Source organism: Neodiprion pinetum, chromosome 5 (assembly GCF_021155775.2).
Source record: "Neodiprion pinetum isolate iyNeoPine1 chromosome 5, iyNeoPine1.2, whole genome shotgun sequence".
Lineage (NCBI taxonomy): Eukaryota > Metazoa > Arthropoda > Insecta > Hymenoptera > Diprionidae > Neodiprion > Neodiprion pinetum.
This window is the reverse complement of record NC_060236.1, coordinates 4,164,289-4,188,467: the sequence shown is the minus strand read 5'-3', so window position 1 is coordinate 4,188,467 and position 24,179 is coordinate 4,164,289. Positions and strand designations below refer to the sequence as shown.

At 34.6% G+C, this 24,179-nt stretch overlaps 5 protein-coding genes and 1 long non-coding RNA gene across 10 annotated transcripts; 4 read left to right on the top strand and 2 right to left on the bottom strand.

The window, feature by feature from the left end:
- The first annotated feature begins 234 nt into the window (after nucleotides 1-234).
- On the top strand, nucleotides 235-10,358 carry mud (mushroom body defect). 3 transcript variants are annotated; one of them, XM_046628239.2, is made up of 11 exons: nucleotides 235-690; nucleotides 1,365-1,453; nucleotides 1,574-1,635; nucleotides 1,720-7,304; nucleotides 8,025-8,353; nucleotides 8,442-8,629; nucleotides 8,722-8,876; nucleotides 9,022-9,111; nucleotides 9,235-9,297; nucleotides 9,396-9,518; nucleotides 9,705-10,358. In XM_046628239.2, the coding sequence occupies exons 1-11, from the start codon at nucleotides 658-660 to the stop codon at nucleotides 9,762-9,764; spliced, it is 6,777 nt and encodes a 2,258-aa protein (XP_046484195.1). In that variant the 5' UTR covers nucleotides 235-657; the 3' UTR covers nucleotides 9,765-10,358. The 3 variants fall into 3 exon arrangements, with proteins under 3 accessions (XP_046484195.1, XP_068992593.1, XP_068992595.1); XM_069136492.1 differs by lacking the exon at nucleotides 9,022-9,111; XM_069136494.1 differs by lacking the exons at nucleotides 9,022-9,111; nucleotides 9,235-9,297.
- A 276-nt stretch (nucleotides 10,359-10,634) lies between these two features.
- On the top strand, nucleotides 10,635-13,119 carry LOC124219958 (uncharacterized). Its single transcript, XM_046628232.2, has 4 exons — nucleotides 10,635-10,910; nucleotides 11,103-11,222; nucleotides 11,532-11,782; nucleotides 11,912-13,119. The coding sequence occupies exons 1-4, from the start codon at nucleotides 10,719-10,721 to the stop codon at nucleotides 12,336-12,338; spliced, it is 990 nt and encodes a 329-aa protein (XP_046484188.1). The 5' UTR covers nucleotides 10,635-10,718; the 3' UTR covers nucleotides 12,339-13,119.
- Nucleotides 13,120-13,601: 482 nt separating this feature from the next.
- LOC124219959 (NADH dehydrogenase (ubiquinone) B14.7 subunit) lies at nucleotides 13,602-15,357 on the top strand. 2 transcript variants are annotated; one of them, XM_046628235.2, is made up of 4 exons: nucleotides 13,602-13,699; nucleotides 14,004-14,187; nucleotides 14,448-14,709; nucleotides 14,942-15,357. In XM_046628235.2, exons 2-4 carry the CDS (start codon nucleotides 14,092-14,094, stop codon nucleotides 15,169-15,171), a joined length of 588 nt encoding a protein of 195 aa, XP_046484191.1. In that variant the 5' UTR covers nucleotides 13,602-13,699; nucleotides 14,004-14,091; the 3' UTR covers nucleotides 15,172-15,357. The 2 variants fall into 2 exon arrangements, with proteins under 2 accessions (XP_046484191.1, XP_046484192.1); XM_046628236.2 differs by lacking the exon at nucleotides 13,602-13,699 and adding an exon at nucleotides 13,752-13,903.
- On the bottom strand, nucleotides 15,286-16,433 carry HSPC300 (haematopoietic stem/progenitor cell protein 300). Its single transcript, XM_046628237.2, has 3 exons — nucleotides 16,197-16,433; nucleotides 15,802-15,884; nucleotides 15,286-15,447 (listed from the first exon to the last, which is right to left on the bottom strand). The coding sequence occupies exons 1-3, from the start codon at nucleotides 16,315-16,317 to the stop codon at nucleotides 15,421-15,423; spliced, it is 231 nt and encodes a 76-aa protein (XP_046484193.1). The 5' UTR covers nucleotides 16,318-16,433; the 3' UTR covers nucleotides 15,286-15,420.
- On the top strand, nucleotides 16,388-21,355 carry LOC124219952 (transmembrane and coiled-coil domain-containing protein 4-like). 2 transcript variants are annotated; one of them, XM_046628219.2, is made up of 9 exons: nucleotides 16,388-16,913; nucleotides 17,021-17,320; nucleotides 17,790-17,801; nucleotides 17,928-18,060; nucleotides 18,191-18,432; nucleotides 18,506-18,808; nucleotides 18,873-19,212; nucleotides 19,324-19,573; nucleotides 19,660-21,355. In XM_046628219.2, exons 1-9 carry the CDS (start codon nucleotides 16,850-16,852, stop codon nucleotides 19,750-19,752), a joined length of 1,737 nt encoding a protein of 578 aa, XP_046484175.1. In that variant the 5' UTR covers nucleotides 16,388-16,849; the 3' UTR covers nucleotides 19,753-21,355. The 2 variants fall into 2 exon arrangements, with proteins under 2 accessions (XP_046484175.1, XP_046484177.1); XM_046628221.2 differs by lacking the exon at nucleotides 17,790-17,801.
- Nucleotides 20,026-23,071, bottom strand: LOC124219962 (uncharacterized). Its single transcript, XR_006883493.2, has 2 exons — nucleotides 22,662-23,071; nucleotides 20,026-21,886 (listed from the first exon to the last, which is right to left on the bottom strand). It is a non-coding gene; the product is annotated as an uncharacterized lncRNA (long non-coding RNA).
- Nucleotides 23,072-24,179: the final 1,108 nt, after the last annotated feature.

Sequence of the window (24,179 nt, the reverse complement as noted above, 5' to 3'; positions counted from 1 at the left end):
AGCAGAGTTGAAATACATAGAAATATTATAAATTGTAATGAGTCATTGCAAACTAGCAGTATATCATATTTATCGACCTAAGCACCTTTCACGTTCTTGCCCCGTCATATTCAAATAACCATTACGGTAGATAACAAAACGATTAAGAAATAGCCGTAAGTTACAGATTTGAAATTTACGATCTGTTATTGTACAAAATATCAGGCAATGCTGCAACAAATCGTAAAAAATGAAATTTTCGCAGAGAATCCTCATAAAATCGAATAAAGTCGAAGATTAACGCCATTCCCTACTACGATTGCCATTCAATTGTGTTACGCATCGTTTGAATAGTTACCGACTTATTATCCCCTCAGGATATTTCTATGCGAGTGCGCCTTCTCTGTTCAGTCGTTGCCTCAGTGGTATGTATTTTTGTGTACGTTAGTTCAGTGAAATTCTGCGAGGTGGCGCAGTGTTCGTTTGTCGTGATTTTATAGGATACACCTCCTCCTCCGTGAGTATCCAATCACTGACGGACCTAGGTTTAAAATCAAACGACTGCTTTATGAGCTACGGACAGGAAAGCACGAGGATCCGATAATGCATTAGGATTGTTCATATCAATATTAAAACTTGATATTATTCCGTAAATGAGTGAAGTGTTTGTGTCGAACAATGGACGCCTGGTCAAGCGCCGTTCTTGAATGGGTAAGAACTTTTCCTGGTTCAACCGGTTTACCGGCTAAATTCACAACCTGTTGTACCGCGTCTATTGCCAAAATTGTAACCGTCCTTTGAATCTGCCCGTTTGTTTTCCCCACTTGCAAATTCTTTTTGCACATTACACTGCTTTGTCGAAGGTTACGGAAAATCTCTTTGGCTATGACACATTCCCCAATTAATGATATTAATTGAATATTGTAGTCGAATCTACAAAAATTTACACATGTCCACTTATGTTTACATTAGTACTACATGTTACTACGAAAACGTCGAGTCTTTTTATTCTCAAAGACTTACAAAGTTCACGCTTGCAATTTTCACTCTATAGTGTAACACAGTTTGAAATATAAAGTTATTCTTTCTAACATTTTTCATCCCATTTGACTCGCAACATCCAGAGTTCATTGTCTGGTTCTCGTGATGAAACTTCTTTCCGGAGTCATAGTCTCTAAGAGACCGTCAATATTTATGTCTAAAACTTAATACATCGAATGGGTTAAAAGTTATTCACTCTTTGTTTAAAACATTTATGTGAAACGATAAATTTCTAGAGTAAAACTAACAATCGATAAATATTGACAAAGATGTTCTCTTCTAAACTTTTCTCTTGGCATAATTCTTTCAATGTCATTCACTTATCACTGATAATTTTATTTCAGGTCAATTGCCTCGACATATTAGAGAAAACTGTGGGTGATGTGGAAGAATTGCAGGATTGCAAGTTTTATTCAAAACTCATCAGAATCTTGTGAGTGATCATTTTTGTCAACTGTTTTAAAGTTTCATTCGTTTTGTCATTTTGCCTGTTCACATTATCCTGCACAAGTATGTTCGTAATTTTAATTTTTAAGCATTTTTTTATTCTCAGATGTCGTGATTACTCAGAGGATGATCTCGATGACAAAGGCCTTTTATCAAAGTTTATTCAAGGTACCAATCGTTCTATTTACTTTAAAGATATCACTTATTCCGTTGACTTTGTTTAAAGAAAAAATATGAAATTGCACTTTTTAGGTACTTACCCAGAATTCGTAAGGGAAAGTGAAGATGATAAGGAAACATGCAAAGAAATTCATATTGCTTCCCTTCTGCTGCTCCATTCCTCCCAAGAGCCCAAATTGCATAGACCAATGTGCATTAAGCTGAGCAATGAAACTCAGCTTAAGATTAAGGCATTCTTAGAAAAAGTGTTGCAGTATAGCACCAGTGTAACAAAAGAAGTTATAAACGAAGCAATTATGGAAACATCGGGCACCATAATTAAAACACCACCAAGCACACCAAAAATGAGACCCTTGAAAGATTTCTTTAATTCGCCGGTAACCACAGTGAGAAAAAATTTCAACAGGGTAATGGAAGAGCGAACTCGAGAAATAAGACGTTTGAGGGCCGAGTTAGAAACAGAAAGGTTTGAGAAAGCTGACTTACAAGAAGACCTGGAGACACAACGGGAGAAGATAAACAACCTGCAAAGAAAATTGCAAGAAAAGATGGTAGAAATTAAAAAAATGCGCGAGGAATCAGCTGGACTGGAAAGTCCCCAATCCTCTAAGAAGAAAGATATTAAAACGCCAAAGAACCGAATCAGTGTCAAAGTACAAGCTCTGACTGATGAAATAGTACAGTTGAAATCTGAGATTATCAGTTTACAGGAGGATAAACAGCTACTTGAACGGAAATTGGCATCTTCCGAAAAATATTGCGCAGCAATTAAGGAAAGGTCTGACATGAATGAGAGAAACTTGGAAACATTGCTCATTGAGACAGATATTAAAAGTCAAGAAATAGTAGATCTCACAATGCATAATGAAGAATTGCGTGCTCACATTCAGGAAATACGGAGAGAAACTATTGAAAATCAGAGCTTTGAAATGGAAATGTCTCCAATGTCTCCTTCCAATACCAAATCGTTCAACGCCAGCGAAGTATTGAGCTCTATTATTGATATTCAGTTACAGGAAGCAAAAGAAGAATCCAAAATTGTCAAAGCTCAATTGGCAGATTTGAATCAAAGGTTAATGTCAGTTCAGGAAGAATATCGACTCCTTCAATGTTCCGATGAAACTTTAAAGATAGAGCTAAGCTCTACCAAGCAAGAACTGTCTAAAGTGCAAAAGGAATTAAAAAGTTACATTGAAAAAAGTAACACGTTCGAGAGAGAGAGTTTACATTTTCAAGAAGAAACTTCAAAATTCAAGACATTACTTTCGTCCAAAGAAGAATTATTGACCCAATCTGTACATAACGAAGAAAATTTAAAAGTACTTTTGAATGACTTAAAACTTGAACTTGAAAAAACTCATGATATGTTAAGCTTAGAAAGTATCAGGGTGAAAGATTTGGAAGCAGTTGTGTTGGAAAAAACAAAAAAACTTGAACACGAGCATTCGAGGTTCTGTAGTCTCCATGAAAAGTGGACACACTTGGAAGAAGAGAAGTCGGACTTGCTGGGAGAAATAAAGGATCTGACAAACTCAATATTTTTGAACAAAAATTCCTTGAAGGAAGCTAAGCAACAGGGGGAATTATTGGAGTCAAATATCAACAATCTCAAACGCGAATTAACAAACGTACAAGATTTATTAAGTGCAGAAACAACTAGAGTTAAGAATTTGGAAGCTGAATTGAGTCGAACAAAATTAGAAAATCTAGAGACTTCGAATATACAGTTATCGAGGTATCAAAGCCTTGAAGAAAAATACACAAGCTTGGAGCGTGAAAAGTTAAGTCAAATGGAAAATGTTGAAAACCTACAAGGCCTACTGGAGTTGAAAGAGCAGCTCTTGAAACAGTCCTCAAACAAAATAAACGACCTAGAATCATCCTTACAGGATCTAAACAGGAAACTTCAAGCTGTACACAATTTGCTAAGTGAAGAACAAATCAAAGTAAAAGATTTAAGTGTTATTAAGCAAGAAAAAGAAGAAGTTATTGAAAGCCAGTCCAGGTGTTATCAGGAGCTTGAAAACAAACATAAAAGCTTGGAAGAAGAAAAAATTAATCTATTGACAGAAATTGAGGAACTGAAAAGGTCAGTTTTCACTAAACAGGAGCTGCTGGAACAGTCTAATCATCTGAATAGAAAATTTGAGTCAGATTTTCGCGATCAAAACAGAAACCTAGAAACAATACAAAACCTCTTGAGTGCAGAAGAAATCAAAGTCAAAGAATTAGAATCAACAATAAGACAAATTAAATTAGAATACGAACAAAAGTATATTGATTTTGAAGAAGAAAAACGTAATCTGTCACACGATATTCTTGATTTGAATAACAGAATTGTATTAAAAGATGATTTGTTGAAACAGTCTCGGGAAAGTAAGGAAAACCTGGAGTCAAGTCTACAAGAACTAAATAGCAAACTTCAAGCTGTGCAAGATTCTATGGCAGAAGAAAAAATTAAAGTGAAGGATTTAGAATCTGCAGTAAGTCAATCAAAGTTAGAACAAGAAAAAATTGCTAAGGAACAGTTACTAAAGTACAAGAGTCTGGAAGAGAAGTATGTAAATTTAGGAAAGGAAAAATCAAGTCTGGTACAAGAAACGAAAGATTTAAATCACACAATTTCACTAAAGGAGAGTGCATTGGCACAGTCTTATGAAAATATTCAGAACTTGGAATCCGGCTTACAGGATTTAAACAGTAAACATCAAACCATACAAAATTCGTTGGTAGAAGAGAAAAGAAAAGTGAACGATTTAGAATCCATATTAATTCGCTTAAAATTGGACCATGAAGAAGCTTTCAACAATCAATCATTAAAGAATCAGAATCTTGAAGAAAGATATGCAACTTTGGAAAAAGAAAAATTAAATCTCATGCAAAAGACTGAAGATCTAAGTCACATGATTGTAGTAAAAGTACATTTATTGGAGCAATCTCAGCAAAACATCAGTAACTTGGAATCAATTCTACAGGATCTGAATAATAGGCATCAATCTGCACAGGATGATTTAGCGGAAGAGAAAGTCAAAGTCAAGAATTTAGAGTCCACAGTATCATGCATGAAACTAGAAAAAGAAAAGAGCCGTAAGGAGCACCTGTCAGAGTACGAGAATCTTCAAAAAGAATACATGAATTTGGATACAGAAAAATTAAGCCTGTCACAAAAGATTGAAGATCTGAATCATATGATCACGGTGAAAGAGAATCTACTAACAAAGTCTCAGCAAGATAAAGAAAACTTAGAATCAAGTTTGCAAGATCTAAACAGAAAACATCAAACTGTTGAAAACTTTTTAGCTGAACAAAGTATAAAAATTAGGGACTTAGAATCTACAGTAACTGACCTAAAGTTGAAACAGGAATCAATCATTACGAAGCAATTGTCAAAGTATAAGAATCTCGAAGAAAAGTTTGTATATTCAGAAAGAGAAAAGTCAATTCTCTTGCAAAAGACCGAAGATCTAAATCACATAATTGCATCGAAAGAGAACCTGTTGAAGCAGCTTCAGAAAAATAATCAAAATTTGGAGTCCAGTCTACAAGATCTAAGTGGTAAAATTCAAATTGTAACAGATTCTCTAGCGAAAGAAAGATCCAAAGTCGATGATTTAAAATCTACAGTAACTTGCTTGAAATTGAAACAAGAACGAACAGTCAGAAGGCAATTGGCAAAATATCAGAATCTCGAAGAAAAGTTTGCAAATACGGAAGGCGAAAAGTCAAGTTTATTAGAGAGGGCCGAAGATTTAAATGTAAAATTAGCATCAAACGAGAATATTTTGACAGAGTTGAAGCAAAATAATGAAAAAGTGGAATCAAACTTGCAAGATCTGACCAGAGAACTCCAAACTGTACAAGATTTATTAGTTGTAGAGAGAACCAAAGTCAAAGCCTTACAAGACACAGTAATTGATATGAAGCAAGCAAAGGAAGAAACCCTCGATAGGGAATCAACTAGGTATCAAACTCTGGAAGAAAAGTATATGCACTTGGGACAAGAGAAGTTGGACCTACTCAAGAACATTGAAGATACGGAAAATTTGCTTATATCAAAACAAAAACTGTTGCAGCAGTCAGAACAGCAGAATGCGAAGCTGGAGTCTGAATTATCTGATGTCAAGGATAAGTTGAAAATTATCCAGGAGGAGTTTAACACGGCAACAAGTAAAATACAAACTTTGGAGTCTGAATTAGCTGAAACGAAACTAGAAACAGACGAAGTCATTGCAATTCAGTCATCAAGAAGGATGGAGCTTCAAAAGTCGATCGAAAGTTTGAATAATGAGGTAAAATCTTTGGAATCTACTATAGCAGGCTTGCTCAAAGCTCAAGGAGAGTTACGTGAAAAGAGTGAAGAAGTAGAGCAGGAAAAATTGCGTTTACTGAAAAAAATTGGGGAACTTGAATCGCAACTTTTATCACAGAAAGAATTGCTGGAACAGACTCAGCACCTGAATGAAAACCTACAGTCAAATTTACATACTATGAGCAAAGAAATAAATGTGGTGCAGGATTTATTGAACACAAAAACAGCAATGATAGAAAACCTGGAATCCAAAGCTGCAAGAATAGAAGCTGATAAGAAAGAAGGCCTTAGCATTATCGATCAATTGAAATTAGAAAATATTGAACACAAAAATCTGGTAGAAAGCTGCAGTTCAATTTTGACAGAGTTGGTAAAGTCCTCTAGTCAATTAACGGGAGATACAGTAACGAACATTGATAATTTAACGGTTTCAGATCTTTCTAAGCAACTCAAAACTTTGATCAATTCGATAGCGGTGATCTCTAGCGCCAAAGACTCAGAACTGAAAAACTTTAAGGCTACGGTACATGAGTTGAACGAAACTGTGTCAAAATTAAAAACTGACATAGTGCACTGGGAAGAAATAAAAGTGAAAGATGAAAACATTCTTTCCAAATATTTGAAAGAGATATCTGATTTAAAGGAGCTTACTAAAGTGAACGAAATTCTGTTGGAAGATGTGGATAAATTACTGAAGGAACTATCTGACGAAAGGTTGAAAGCCGATTCGTTGAACAAAGAAAAAATATTATTTGGTCAAACCTTATTTGACCTTAAACAAACATTGAATGAGTTGAAGAATCAAAAATCAATTTTAATAGGAAATGTTGAGAATCAAAGTAAAGACTTTGAAATTGAAATAGCAAACGTATTAGAGACGGTCGGGCTGCTACAGAGTCAGATTTGCTCGGACAAAGATGCCGCACTGCGTCTTCAAGAGGATAAAAATTTGTTGGCCTCTAAGTACGAGGAAGAAAAGAAAGTTAGAATGGACTTGGAAACAAAGTGTGATTTGTTAGAAAAAGACAATAAAAGTCAAACAAAAGAGAAAAAAGAACTCAAGGAAAAATTAAATGCAATTCGTGTGAGGAATGCTAAGCTGGAAAAAAATCTTGACGAAATTAGGAAGGAAAACAAAAGATTAGAGAATGAGAAATTAACTCCTGAACAGAAATTGAATTTGGAGGAATTGAAAACTGCTATCTCGAAATTGCAGCTAGAAAAAGAACAACTCGAGGCAGAGAAAATAGAACTCTCTAAGCGACCTACGGAACAAGATTTTGATTCTCGTTTGAAAGAAGTGCACATTGAATATGACCAGAAGTTGGAAAAAATTAAGCAAAAAATGGTAAGTTTGTACACGATTCACAATCGTTGGCATTGGCAAAGAATAATTAAGTTTAATGATAAAAATTTTCATGTACTTTATACATTGTTTATAATTATCATTTATTTTGGTGGGGCGATAACAATAATTTTCATACTCATTTACTTACTACTAAGGCAGACAGATTATTCTGGGTGTGATTGTTGGTGACGATGATTTATAGAAATATTTTTTAAATAAATATAACTTTGTAGAAACGATTATACAACATTGAAAGGAACAAAATCAAAAGGATATCTCTAGCATTGCAAGAAAAACGTCCGCCTATTCGTTTATTGTAATTTGATCCTACTTTATCAGTTAATAAAACGCATTATTGTATCTTGGTCAATTTATTTCTATAAAATATATATATTTTCATAAAAAAAGAACATTACCTAGTCAGTTTGCTGTCTTATTTATATAGTGGTTTTTAATCGGTCTTTAATTATACCACACTAATATTATCATTTATAGATAATATTGAATAATTGCTGCTCATGCATTATGTTTCTTCATGAATGGATTCATGCATGCACAGTAAGTTATACTAAATGAGAGTAAAACTTTCCAACGAAACATCAATGTATAGTTATCATAAAATTAATTAAATTAGCAATTTTCATCGTATTTATCGGTTATAAATATTTTCGACCATAGGTGTCTTTTACCATTCTATAAGTCGAAACAAATATATTTCAGAAAAGCACGTACAACGAACAGATAGCAAAGGTAAACCAAAACCAGGAGAGACAAGTGCAGGAAAAGCTGTACGCTCAAAAATTGAAGATGGAAGACCAGTGTCGAAAACATGCCGAAGAGATAACAAAATACAAAAGCCATGTGACCCAATTAAGTTCCGATTTCTGGGACGTTGGGGAGAAGCTCCTTGTTGAGAAACAGCAGAAAGAATATTTGGAACAACAGTTGTATGAGTTAAAGAAACGACTGCTTTGCGAAAGAAATACCACTGTAAATTCTAACAGTACTATGACTCAACCTGCTACGTCAAGCAAAAACAGAACATTAAGGTAATTTATTGTTTTCATGCAATTTCATTTTACATAAAAAAAAAACGAAGCTCAGCTATCCGATCTCTTATGTCATTCCTCGTAACAGTTTGGACCGAAGAGAGATGATGACATTTACTCGAGAAGAAGCATCTGCTCGAACTGTCGATACAATAAAAGAAGAATTCACATCTTCAAGACGTGAGAGTATTCAAAGTGTACAAATGATGCAGGGTATGGGGAATGTTTTCAAAGCCGAAGATGAAGAAGGAGAAGTGTTCAACACCAATTACTTAGGTATGATTTTTTTATTCTAATGATTTAAATCACTACAGTTCATTGCGTTACAAAACCTGTATATTGATTTGGAAAACTTTTTCTTCTATTAGCGGACATGAAAGCAGGCCGCTGTACAGATGCTCCAGACTTAGAAAGATTATCAGTTCTTCAGATGAGAAACGCCCAGTGTAAACCACACTTGAAATCATCGTATCCAGCTGAGACACAATTTCAGCCAGGAACTTTTACAGAAGAAGAAATCAAAGTGAGTTTTCTGAGAATAGCAATACGCGAAATGTTTGAGTTCGTGTCATATGTTTACACGTGTGCATTTTGTATTACATGTTGGAGACCTGGTGTTCTTGTGTATATGTCTATTTGCCAAGTGTCGTCTTTTGTGTCTGTTGTAGAGCGGTAGTACGTTGGAAGAGTTATTCAATGATAGTCTAAGCCAGAGTCTGCTTCCTGGTGAAAAATCGAAGAAACGAGACCGAACACAAGTGAGCGGTATACTTATTTACTGAATGTTCCACTTAGTCAAGTTAAAATGTAGAATGTACAAAAAGACGTTTGCGATTAACGTTTGTATCACTAAGGTTTTGGAATTTGATGTTTAATTATAGACCATGTACAAACGTCCTGGACCTCCAACACCCAGCAAAAACGGTGGCAGACTATCGCTTCAGGTGAACGTTAAATGTTTTTGTTCAATATTTTAGCTGTGACCTATTTCGAAATGAAGTGTCATTCCTTTGTAAAACTAATTTCATTTTTGTAAACTTAGGGTAATGAATCGAGGAGTCCAGCTTCAAGAGTATTAAAAGAACGAAATGTCGAACGACGCTCGACTGCTACTCCTAGGCGCCTGAAGGACTTGTTTGGAGGAAGCTCTCGAAGGCAGGATGAGGTGACACAATATTATTATCTATTTTCAGTCCTTTCTGCAGATTTACAAATTAATAAAATGTTCGTTAGTCCTTGCCATATTGAATGGAATATTCGGTTTTTTCATCATAATATATTTGTACTTCAATTTAGTTGAAACTAAAATGACAAGCAATTTCTCAATTAATAAACTAAACTATTTTGACAGAATGTTTCAGGAACCCCAAAAGGTCGTCGGTTGAGCAGCATCTTTCGGAAACCGAAATAAAGTGAACGATACTTGATTGAAAATAATTTTAAAGTTTCGAAGAATCAATTTTTTTTTAACAATCGCCGTAGCTAGGTATTTTTATCAGTGCATCTAACATTTTTGTATATTATAGATATCAATACTGTTCATCGTAATGTAAATATTAAATTTTTTTATCGTACATTGATGACAAGAACGAAAATTAAAGATAATATATACAGAATATTATAAGGTAGCGTATAACGTACTGTAAAAAAGTACAAAAATGGTGTCAGCAGCAAATAGAGCAACAGATGATTAATTTGTTTGTGTTTTCTAGTACGACACTGCAATCAATTAGTGAAAAAATGTGCATATTATACAGTGTAATGCGGTAATTTTACTGGAAACCAGCTTTGATACTTATCAAAATCTAATGTGGTGCGGAATGAAGCGTAAAAACGCACACCCTATTGGAATTGTGCACGATAAAAGTAATGCAAATAATAAAGTATGAGTAGTAGTATTATCTTATACAACAAATTAGATGCAATTTTAATCCACGTGGATGTAATTTCCTAAAGTGATTTACTGACAATACAGAGTAAAAGCTCTTTACTTTGCATTCAACTTTGACTAAAGACTGTTATTTCCTTCAAACTAATTCCATAATAACAGATATAGCTATAAAATCAGTGATATTTAAAATCTGACTTACCTACCCATGCAATGGTGAGTTTAAAAATTCGCTATAGTTTGTTTTGGATTCAGCATTTTGTTATAGATTCTCCATTTTCGTTATTTGAATTACGCGGTAATAATATTTATTGCAATATGCGAATTATAAATCAACGCGCACGCTTGATAATGAGCGCGCCAAATCTTTTTTTTCGATTCATACATACGCGCTCACACATACACACAGCATCCATACAACAATTATCCCGTTTAAGTTCCCATCATTTGATATCTTGTCAGTAGCAAATAAAGTGTATGCTGTACAGTGGCCTTGATGATGCAATAAGGAGTACGGTGCAGTACAAAACTGGGGCAATTGAGCGTTCATTATTACAAATCATGCCGCCAACAGTAGATCTCAGTTCTGATGTATTGCAACCAGTTCCCTTAGAAGAATGGCCGTCACTTCAAAGTCTTTTAAAATCCAATTGGCCCACTTATTCAATGGTGAGTTTTAATTCCACAGTGGTTTGTATATTTTTCGTTTCACACGCATGGTTCTAATTGGTTATGTATCAATATTTTGTGAACCAAAGCAAAAATCGTAGAACTGTTCTGGTTACATGATCTTTCACCTCATTGTTTTTTATTTCGCTCTTGTGAGAGATCTTTTGTGTAAAAATAAATAAAAAATTTCAGTACTATTATTGGATTCAAAATGCTACAAAATGGAGGAAGCTGAATCCAGACTTCCCGCTAGAAATCTACTCTCCCAATGGAAAGTACAATGAAGATGCGACTTTTGTTGGAATATCAAGCGTAAGTTTGATTTTCTGTCTTTGAGATTACAATCATCATAATTTTATCGTCTAGTCTATAATTCTAAAGTATCTAATACCGGATGGTAGATTGGACTTGGTCAACAATTTTAAGAACCAACTATACGCCCCCAACAGCACCTGGCCCCAGTAGGATGGAGATAAACTCACCAGGTTTTAGCTTACAACTGATACTTAATAATGATAATAATAATAATTCTTCATTTGCATTCCAGTCAATTTGAAATCTCTGACAATTGAAAAGACAATCTTTATTATAAATCAAATGTACGTCATAATTTCTTTGCAGTATGCAATGAGCAGCGTGGTCATCTTTACAAAAGAGCTTTCTGGGAAAAGATTGTACGAGGCATTAGTAAAGACGAAACGTTTCAACTACAGCAAGGCAGTTACATTTAGTGGTGTTCACGAATATATCCAGCCTATTCTATTTTCTGCATTAGCTACACTTCGTACTAATGAAGGAATCGAAATAGAATTAGAAGTACCAGGCTGTTTTCGTATAAAGTCTGCCGAGGATTGTGCAAATGTGGAAATAAAGTATGCAAACGCATCAAGCTTCTCTTTTTCTTCTCTACAAAGCAAGGGATTGGGCATAAATTATTCCTATACTATTTATAAGAAAATAATATTTAACAATTATTCTTTCATTTTGTTTGAAATCAACAGGGTGCCAGAGGAATGTCACTTAGCAGATCTGGATACATCTCATCTTCCTCTGATGAACGCTGTGTGGCCACACAGAGATAAAGAAAATCCAGAAAATTCGATCAAATTCCTCGAGCCAATGGTAACGCTAAATAAAAGTGTCGGACTGTTTTTAAAAGAAGGTGATATTTTGGTTTCGTGGGCTTTGCATTCCGATTGGCATGGTCTGGGGACGGTACAGACCCTAGACCGTTATAGAAGAAGAGGCTACGCTAAAGTAGTGATTAATGCCTTGGCTAAACAACTGGGAAACCAAGGAATATCGCCCATTCTATCTGTGGTTACTGGTAACTCACCTTCGGAAAATATGTTCACTTCTCTCAATTGGAAACCAACTCACTCGTCGATATGGGTATCAACAAAAAAATGTTCCCCAAGCGTCAATTGAAACATCTTTCAGTTGGGGATTTCCTGCCATCTAATTTCGTCTACAAATATATCTACGATTACTAAAATTGTGGACTCAAATATGAAATGCAGAAATGCAGCCTAGGAAACAATTTTTTTTCTATTTCATTATAATATTCTTTTTATAACGATACAATTATTACTTGGTTGACAGTTTATAGATCGTTAGAAATTATTGAAAGTTCAATCTGATGTTATTTTACTTTTCATATGTATTCCATTCGCTTAATATATTTTGAATAATACAAATTTCATTACTTATATAATGATGATACAGAGGTAGAAGAATGAATGTTACCATGATTTATTTGTTATAATGAAAGAAAAAGAAAAAAGAAAAATTGTCTCGTCTAAAAATTATCAGATTTATAACTTCTTGCTGAGACCAATTTATAACTTGAATAATTGAAATGCACGAGGAGCAGGATTGACATATTCTCCGCATGATTGCATAATACCTATATCAGCCACAAATGTGTAATGTAATAAAGATAATGGCAGATACTGAGTGGGCTGTCCATGTTTCAGTTAATATTGAGGGGGAGGTGTTAAATTTACGTTGCAGTACTAACAATCAATGTTAGTGAAATCTCCAGTCATACTTTCATTTACAAATTAATATTTCTAGGATTGCTCATTAATTTTTAAGTACGGGAATGTAACATCAGATGCATAATAATTTCCTCGTGTGTCAGATAGATTCGCTCTTGAGGTAAATAAAGCCAATCAACTCGGATCAAATAAATGATGTAATTACTAAATTCTCGATTGTTCACTCGTCGTTATGAATTGTTAAAACTTAAATCTACTATAATTTTCTCGACAGTGAATTACGTCAAATCGTTGAAAACGTTTTATAACTCTGCGACTTGAAAAAGATTGTTTATCTGCCATGTCTGACTGATTGCGAAATGGTTACATGTTTGTGTGCTGAAAAAATTTGGTAAACATTTTGAAATGGCAGAATACATATATCCGAAAATATAGAAGATTTCGTTCTTCGCGGTATCATTATTCAAAAAGTCACGATCGAATCGTAATTGTTCAAATTTGTCTCGCTCAATGGTAATCAAAAATGTCGAAAAATTCACAGGCTTTCTTTGCACGCAACGGAGTTTATCAAATACTTCGAATGCATGCTGAAATGTATGAAATATAAAATCTACGTATTTGCTGACATAGAAATGAATTTTAAACTTATCTCAAATCAGCGTAAGGCGCACGCGCAGGTCACGTGTCCCAAAAACTTACACCGTGATTGGCTGTTTCTAGCCTCGTTCGTCATGCAACCATTTTCTCATGGCTCCTCCGAAAGTTGAGCCCGGATCGTCGCATATTTATGTAATTTTTTTAAATATATATTATATATTTAAGGAAAGTGATTTATGCTGTTGATATTAATAAAGTGGAAAACGGTTGAATGGATCGTTGTTATAGGTTCAAACTAATTGCATAGAATTGGCTAGTTTGACGGAAAATATCATTTCTTTCCCCTATGAATTTAACCTAGCAATCGCGAACTTGATCCTCATCGTTCAAAACCTTGTAACAATTCATCTGATATTAAATTTGCACGCTTACTTTTGAGCTATAATTCCTTCAGTCATGCATATTTACTGAATATATTCTACGCTTGTTTCTACAGTTTACGTAACCTCGTCCACATCCGACGATCAGCTGGTAGCCTATCAGCTTTTTATAAACGGTGAAACTGACGGGAATCATCAGTCATCATGCCTACAAAAGATGTTAGGGAAATGACTATACTGGAGTATATCTATGCTCCGATTACGTTCAGCAATATCGCCGCTCGACGTGGCAAACGTGCAGTAAGACGATCAATTTTAATTTATAGGTTATTCTTTCCTCAGTTTGCACGTTGTATTGTTGTTAACTACCATGATTCACGTTTAAAATGAAAGTCCATTCATTTCTTCTCACCCTGTTTATTCACCTACTCTCTTTACTACCGATTTCACAACAATTCCATCATTCAACCATATGTAATTACAGTCGGAACTCTGTCGTTAGTCAGATGTATCAAATTGTACGACTTTACCTCACGCCTGTTTACATTTCTCACATATAGTACCAGTACTATGATACCCCGGATGGTCAGGATATTTGGAAGAAATTGTGGGTATCGGGGAAATGGAGTCTCGGTATAGGAGCATTCATAACTACAATTGATTTACGCATGTACTCGAACCCGAAAACTATCCTGGAAGGACTTAATCGAGCTGCGTACATCAACATACCTATTGTATCTGCGTTTACAACTTATACGGCGATAACCTATGCCGCTACAAGTCTTCGAAACAAAGATGACCCCATCAATAGCTTGATAGGAGGTAAGTAGAAAACGTATAATATCACAGTTTGTACGCCACCTCTTTATGTGGAAAGTTGTACAGAAAAAGTAAATGTTTACAATACTATTATAAGCAAAATCTCACTGTATTATAAAGCTTCCTTGACCAATTATTATAAAATCGCATTACATGTCTTTCGTCATGAAATAGAAAATTTTATAAAATTGCACTTTTCTTACATCCCACGCAACTCATCTATCCTATGTCAAAGGTATGGCAGCCGGAAGTCTCTTGGGTTACATGTTTAAGGCTCCTATCTTTATATGGCCCCTTGCTGTAATGACCGGGGCATTTTGTTGCGTTAGAAAAGATGGATTCACTAAAGGATACGTTATGGGTGATCTTAATAACGTACAGCGAATTTACGGAAATCACAGAAGTCCTCATCATGACTCCAGTTTGTTTCCTGTTGGAGAGAAAGGTTGGACGACTGGGGCTTGATTAAAAAATCAAGCACATTTTCCAAAAATAGTGTTACCTTAATATGGTTGTACGTCATCATGCATTTGCTATTGTCGCATGAGAGGATGTATATAAAAAAACGTATAAATACAGTTATTCGGTTCAAATAGTTTACATTATTTATTGTACATACATATTAAAGAGGTGAAAGTTTCTATGCGTAAATTATTATTATTATTATTATTGATATTTAATTTAAATTATACGTTTATATACATATATGTCATGTTATGTCAAGGTTTCTCCTTTAGTTACCTGAAAAGGCAAAAAACGACTGTTAGATTGTAGTCCGACAATTTTCTGAAAAGTGTGTAGGTAGTAACTCATTTTCGAATTTAGTACATCATTCAGAATACTCATTGGAATTTTCAGCACACTTACAATGCCGTAACAAGTCTAATGAGTCATTCGTATTTGATTAACATACGAAAAAACAGTCGATAGTTCAATTCTGACATTAAAAAAATTATCATTCTAAGCTGTTCTTGAAGCTTATCCTGAGATATTTTCACTGGATGGTTTTATCTGAGGTAAAATTTTAATGTAATTTTCAATAGCATTTATAACACTGAGCTGATTTTGAGCGAGCATCTATAAATTGTAACTTACACATGCTTCAAGGTATTCTATGCGACGTTCTAATGTTGTTAGTTTTTCATTTAAAACAGCCAGTCGTGACCTGCATGACATATCTGTAAACAATGAAGATGTTGAATAAAGCAGCTTCCGGATTGTAAATATCCTCACTCTCTACATTCGGTAACTTCAGAAATGATTTCTATCATGAGTTGGACAATGATTGATCCTTCGTGAGAAAAAGATACAACTCCGAAGGAGCAAAAATGTTTATAATTAGATATTGAAGTGTGACTGAAAATCATAATACTTAATCTAGGCTTGGATAATTGACACACGAGTGTTTAGTTTTTATTAACTGTAATAAACACTGAGCAGCGGAATGAAGTGAACATAACCTAAGGATAAAGTGAAAAGTTAATTCATACCGAATGAATTAAGGAAGTCGGTGATTTTTTTAATACTTCCAGTTATAACTTCGATGTATTCGCGATTTGCCCAATCCTGTTGGATTTGCTTCTGTATTGCCTCTCGGTGAATTGCAGCCATTATTTAGGGCTTTATACAAACCTCAGTATCGCGTCTTACTCACTGTTGCTGTCAGGACCTAATCTGACCATCCCTTGTGCGATCGTAGGTTCGTAAAACCGGCGCAAGACTAAAGTGCGCATGAATTTCTGCTGATAATTTCACGTACGTCACAAGTGTCACAAGTGTCACAAGTGACATTTGAAACATGAATGAGGAAAAACTGCATGATTTCGGATATTAGCGAATGAAAATACCGGCGTCAATTATTTTATACAGTACCGTGATTTGTATAAAACATATACGCTCATGTGACAAATAGTATTTTCACAAGTATTTTTATTTTTCCCTGAGAGCGTATTTCTAGGTTAGGTTAGACTTCCCAACGCTGTTGCTGGATTGCGGCAAATGTGGAATTTTCATTTCCGTCAATAGCGTGATATATTGTGTGTCTACTGATTAAGAGCGTCGATGGTGAATCGTGTGCACAATTTGTAAACGATATCTATAAAATTTTTTAATAACGCACGACGTCTGATACACAGTTGATAAAATGTCATCTAAAGACAGCTGTCCGGATTCAAAATTGAAGCAACAGACGTCGGCTGAAAAGAAAGGTAAGTTTTTCGACTCATAATATATACTTGTACACTGGTTGATCAATGAAAATTAATCCTTTCTTATAAAATAGCATAGATGTAATTAACAATGATTTATATTACAGGTATAAAAGAATTGGACATATCAGAAGCTGGATTATACGCATATGGAGCTATATGTGCGCTGACTTTGGCGGAGTTGTTCTCAGATCCCAGCGATCATGCCTACAATAATTTATGTATGAAAATGATCTGTCAGCATTTGAAAATGAATGAAAAAAACGAACCTGTAATGATGTATCTTAGCGAGGGAAAAAGCGAGCAGTCCCAAGAGCCTTATATTGCTTTGCTTATGGAAGAACCCAATTTAAAAGGCAAAACAATTTTAGTTGTACAGGATTTGGTATTACTGGCTGTGCGTAATGGTGAATAAATTTTTACTTTTCAATGCGATATTCATACATCAGCCATTACGTATTCAGTTACCCATTTATAAAAGATTGAAAAGTAATATACCACAAACTAAAATCTTTCATCCATACATTTAGTAAATGGAACAATTAACAGCAGAGTAATCAATTGTACACAAGTTCCTAACAATATTCTTACCAGGAGAAAAATTGGCAGGGGTTTTGGGTACAGACGAGATGAATTTTGAATCTGTGTTTCACATGCATAGAGTTGCTCAATCATATCTTGCGAGAAGGCAAAATAAAAACCGATTCACACAGATATTGTAAAATTGTAGGTATCATTTACACTCATTATGTTCACTTTCATCATAAATTTTAACATTTTTACAATATGATAAAATTTTTTCTACCATTCTGATGCGACCAGTTTATGAAAACCGATATTTCATATCACTTTTTTGTATTCTTACATTTTCTTCAGGGATTGTGTCAGGTAATAATCTTAAAAATATTACAAGCACTGATATACATATATATATTTATATGTGTGTAGTTAGTAGTAGATGATTTCACAAAATACAATATCAATGGATTCATTTGATGTACTTTTTCAATCCAGGTGAATATGATTCTAGACAAAGAGTACTTATCAGACGAGTATCCGAACTATTAAATGTCCCATTTGAATTAATTGAATTCTATGAGCATTCCCTGGTCAGATTGTTGAATGAGAGTCAAAGCGAACAAACAGAGTATGTACATAATATTTTGAATCATTGCTTAATGTACTTTTTGTTTTCTTTTACACACTTTTTGCCTCTGCGATAGTAATCCTTATCATATAAAATTGGGTCTCATAATTATTTATGATATTCAATACAGGGCAGAGCAACATGAGACTGAACGACGTGATAAAATACGTAGAATCAAGAGATACGCAGCGATTGGCTTAGCCACAATAGGAGGTGGAACATTGTTAGGTTTAACCGGAGGTTTAGCCGCACCATTTATCGGTGTTGGAGTAGGCACAATACTTGGAAGTGCGAGTGCAGCTGCACTGGGCAGTACGGCTGGTATTGCGATTATAGGTTCCTTGTTTGGAGTGGCTGGAGCTGGACTGACAGGTTTGACACTGAACTGTTTTTAATGATTGTTTGTAGAGGTTGTCAATGTTTTAATGATTTGATTATCACACAGGATATAAAATGAAGAAACGAGTTGGGGAAATTGAGGAGTTTGAATTCGAGCCCCTAACTCTGTCCGGTTATGGAACTGTGGATCAACAACTTCACATTGTCATTGCTATTACTGGTTGGCTGAACGACGATAAAGTCGATAATGTTGTCAGGCCTTGGCAATCTCTCTCTGTGTCTAGGGAGCAGTATGCTCTTAGATACGAAACAAAGTATTTAATTGAAATGGGTCAAGCATTTGAGTACATACTGAGCATGGCTGTTTCTGTGGCCACCCAAGAAGCTTTAAAATACACAATTCTCTCTAGTGAGTACTGTAAAAAAAAGAAATGTACAGGTTGCAGCAATTGGATCATCGTCTCACTTTTCAGGTCTCATAAGTGCTGTGGCCTGGCCTGCTACACTTTTATCAATAGCGTCTGTGATAGATAATCCGTGGTCTGTGTGTTGCCGGCGAAGTTCAGAAGCCGGTAAACAATTAGCTTATGTTCTGCTCACTAGGCAGCATGGAAAGAGACCAGTCACACTAGTCGGCTTCAGTTTGGGGGCTCGAGTCATATATTACTGTTTGAGAGAAATGGCTGAAATTGGTGGTGGTAAAGGAATCGTACAGGATGCGATATTACTCGGAGCACCAGTTACAAATAATAAAACGGAATGGGAAAAATGTTCTACAGTAGTAGCAGGCAGATTTGTTAATGGATATTGCAGGTATTGTACTGTTAAAATTTATTTGTATATTTGAATAATGGATTCATATCCGATAAAAATGTAGTCAAAGTGCTCGTTGAAAATTCAATGATTTTTTTTTCCATTTTGTAGTAGTGACTGGCTGTTGCGGTTTTTATATCGCACGTTATCCATGAATTCTGGGGTGGCAGGATTGTTTCCTATCAATTGCAAGAAAGTAATAAATGTAGACTTGAGCTGTATAGTGGCAGGCCATAGTGAATATCCTGAAAAATTACCAGAACTATTAAATTTTGTTGGCCTAAATACAAAGACAAGTCAGGTTCTCGATACTGAAAATGGAATGAAAAAGTCCAATTCTGAAATACCGTGCCCAGAAAAGGTTTGTATGGAAAAGATGACAACTTGCTTTGAAATCTTATCACAGATGTGTCAAGCCTCATTGACCAATGTAATCCCTTTTTTCAGCACGTGAGTAATCTAAAATTGTCCAAATCTGATATGTGCCTACCTTCCAAGAAATGCCTGACTGAAGAGAAGAATACGATGCCGTCCAATTAGTAGTTCTCCGAAAGATTTTAAAAATCTTTAATAATCAATTATGCCTTTGATATAAGTATTAATTACAAGTCTAAAAATGGCCGTACTAATAAAATATTGGGTAATCAAAGAAAACTAATCCAAGTGATAATATATCAAATCAATTTATTCAAATACATACGATATATATCCATGTACAACAAATCATAACGACGCAAGTCCATAAAATACGAAAGACAAATTACGTTTTTTTAAATATTTTTTTCTTTGTCTTTATCGCTTTTTAAAAAAAGGTCCAACTATGTGTAATGTAATGTATGTTTTGGCTGTCATTTAGAACACAGAGATTTATATAAAACTTATATATTTAAGAAAGTCTATTTATCACCTTTTATACAATAGGATTATTCACGAAAATTTCCTAATTATATCACGTAATTAGAATATTTAAAAATCGTGCAAGAGTTAGTTACGCGCACAAACGTCAACTTGTACAAAATAGCATTTTTATCCTATCCAATACCATTGAGTCTGAAGAGATATCTCTAACGTTAATTATTTTTACAGTCACTATTTGGCAAAAACTCTTTGATTAATTATTGTTTGTAAATATTACGTGATAGCTATTTTGAAAATTTTACATTAATTTGTGAACCAAAGATAATGTGGTTGAGAAATGTACCATATTGTTCCGAATATAAGTCGAGGCTTTTTCTCATCAACAGCGCCCACCAAAATCATCCTCGTCGTATATGCAGCCCGTCTTATATGTGGGTAACTAAGAAAAATATCCTGAAATACTGTCTCAGAACTGGGGGTTGTCTTATATGCGGGGTTGACTTATACTCTGAACAATACTTCAGTATCATTATTTTTCTTATCGTTAAATGCACTATTGATGCCTGTATACTGTATGTATGTAACTTGTAAAAGCTATGCTTGAAGAAATGAAACAATTAAAGATGATATTTTATGAAATATGTATTACTGAATACTGCTTTTGGCTAACATGCAACATAAAAGAGACTCGAACAGTGATCTTATAATTATACAAGATTCTTCCCAGAGCTTTGAGTGAAATCAACGAAATCCGAGAGATACTGAATGAAAATGTAGGATACAAAAAAAAGAACCAACTAGGTTTACATTAAAACTGAGATAAAATTAAAACCTGATAAAAATAACTAAGATTTAACATGGCAAAAAAAGTTTGAAAAACAATATTCGTAACCCATTGCTGGATTATAGTTTATATTCCATAATGGTAGTCAATTATTGCGTATTTGTTCAGATGAAAACTCAAACATTACTACCATACTTAAAGTACACAGATAATATTTAGAGGGACTTCTGGTTATTCAATATTTGTGTTTCTATAATTTGTATCATTTAGATAAAAATTTGCAATGTCACATATAATTGAAAAAATGACGAATAAAATCAATAAAAATTTTAACAGGGTAGGAAAACCTTGTAGTACACGAATTTTTGATGTCTTCAATGCCGAATCAAATAACATGAATTGAAAAATGCAAGAGATTGAATCTGGCAACTTCATTCAGCTTATTCATCTTTACAAACTTCTCTGTAGATTAACTTCTTGATTGTCTAATTAATACGATGAGTTTAAAAAAATAAGTATTCTTACACATTGAAAGTAGAATAACATAAATTTATAAAACTAGATATTTAACATGTTGCATAAGAGTTAATAATTTTTCTAATAATATTCGTTAGAAACATATTGACTTTTTAGATGAATATACTAAGTACAATCAATAGCTTACGATATGAAAATTTTTCTACTCTCTACTTCTACTCTACTGTTACTTCTTTTGTTGTTTTCTTCTTTATAGAAAGTTGTTTAAAAATGAGAAAAAACCAAACAAACCTATTGGGAGGTTTGATATACTTGTTCGAATTAGTTGTTTTCATATGTTACAACATATTTTGGGTAGCGACCTGCATCGTAATTAGTATAACCCACGAGGCCTTGCATAACTATAATTTTGTTGTATGATGCAGAGAAAGATTCTGCAGTGGATACAGAAGGAAAAAACATGTCATTGCTATAATTCAGCCTCCGATAATCACAATTGAAACGCAGTGCTACTTCCAGCTCCTCTGGACTCTTCAGTGGCATAAAGTAGATTTTCTAAAATGATAAAGAAGTTGACAGATTAGAGCAAATAACGGAAGGAACGGTATGGATAGAAGACCTTAGTCAATAGTAATATTAAATATATCAATAGTGGATTTGGTACCGAGGTGGCAAAGTACGTTTTTTTTTTTACCGAACATAAACTTGCAATATGAGCCATAGGCGAGTACATACACCAGCCAAAAAGGAAGATAGCAAATTCGAAAGCAAAACGACTGCCCTCATTATGCACATAATACTTTATGTAGCAAATGTGGTGTACAAGGTTTTTAGTACAGTGGAGTTAAAAAAAAACATTTTTAAGTACTAGGATGTAGTAGTGCACTTTCATGTACTCTAATGCTGTTTTTTGTACTGTCGCTAAAATGATTACTTTAAATACTGAACGCAGGTAAAAAAAGATGCGTAAACCTAACTGTACTACATAGAATATTTCGTCAGACTTTATCACAGATTACACTTCATTAGATGAATAGAGTTGTCACATGTACATACATAGAAATGTGATACATATCGGATGCTCTACGCACATAGAAGTTTTTAGCAAGGTTTATAAATAAGTACACACTACATAGACGTGTGTGCGGATTACTACTTTTGTATGTATGCTAGCGAGAGTATATACAACCAGAAATTTGACAAAGAAGAATAATATACCTAATGTGATTTAATTGTGTAAATTAGATGTTTGATGTAAAAGTTTGTCGAGTGAAAACGTTTAATCTGTAAACATAACGTGTATGAAAATTACGATACTTAAGCATCTTACCTCTGAAGGATTATTCATTTGCAGTCTATAAAGTAGATATTTTCCGTACTGGTACGGATTTTGTACGCGTTCGATTTTTACAACAAGATAATTGTCGAAATAATTTTCGACTTTTATGTATTCGTTGATGTCGCGTGAGGAATATTTTGAAAGCTTTACCAGACAGTATGGCTTATTGTTATACGTGTTCGCAGCCCACTCACTGGGCAAAGGCACCGCTTCCAACATTTTATTTCTATATTATGATCTTCAGTGTCATTGAAACGACCGCTAAACGGCTGGAAGAAGCGACTAAGGACACGTACGAACAAAAATTCCAAATTGCAAAGCACGCCAATTCGTACATCGAATTGTTCTCCACCATCTGAGAGCCTACTCACAACAACTGACCGCACTTGACTACACAGGTTCCCTAGCGGCAGAGAGCGGGGATTCACTGATGTAGTAAAACAGACTGTTTTTGTTGGAATTCCACGCATGCGCAGCGCCGTATTCCGACTATCCGCTGTCGCCGCTCACTGTCGCGTCATTCTGATTCGCGTTCAGTTGTTCACCAGACGCGGTTCGCGACGAATCGCCGTGCGCGATCGTCCTAAAGGCTGGTCAACAATAAGCGCATACGCGTCGCAGTGTAACACTTGTAACACCGTGAACATAATCATGAATACACCTATATGTTTCCATGCATTGTGTTTCGAAGTGTATGTGTAGTGCATACAAGCCTATGACAAGCAACGCTTGCACTAACCGAGGCTCGGACTTAAGAGGAGCTATACACGATTGCGATGTGGAGTTAGATATCTTTGAATATCCGAGTCCACGGATCAAGAACGAAAAATATGGAATAACGGCTATGTTCTACATGCAAACTGAACAAAAACACATCGATACATTTTCATTTTACGTAACAATAAAGATATTGCACGAGAAATACGAAACTGTGATCGGGATATCTTTTCTTTCGTGCAATTTCTCAATTTTTGCATTTTTTGCATAAAAGGAACTACGTATCTATGGCACGCGAATTCAGTATTTACAATCTTAGAGCATTAATAATCATATTGGTCCATGCTTGTATGTAATAACGCTTTTGGGATTAGTTGATTTTTCGGTAAAGTACTACTTAAACTTTAAGTAGTGAGTCAATTAGAATGTCAACGGCTCTTTCTATTTAGTTACTGTTGCTATTGGTTAAATATTATGTCCTGGAGTGCGCGCGAAAAATTGAAAGTGTCGTGAGTGAAGTTATTTGTGTAAAACGATCTCACGGAAAATGACGTAGTCAGGGTGTAATTTGAACAAATTGAAGAATTCGAGGTGAGTTATAAGATGAGATGAGTGTTAAATTATGCCAAAGTGACACTTGAATGCAAAAATCCACATATGGTTCGTGCTTAGAAAATTGAGTCTCCACACATCATTCATCATAATGGTGAGTCCATAAATGCATTAATTACAAATAACCATTATTTAAAAAAAAATCAGTTCTGTCGGCATGTCAGTTGCCATGCGGGTATT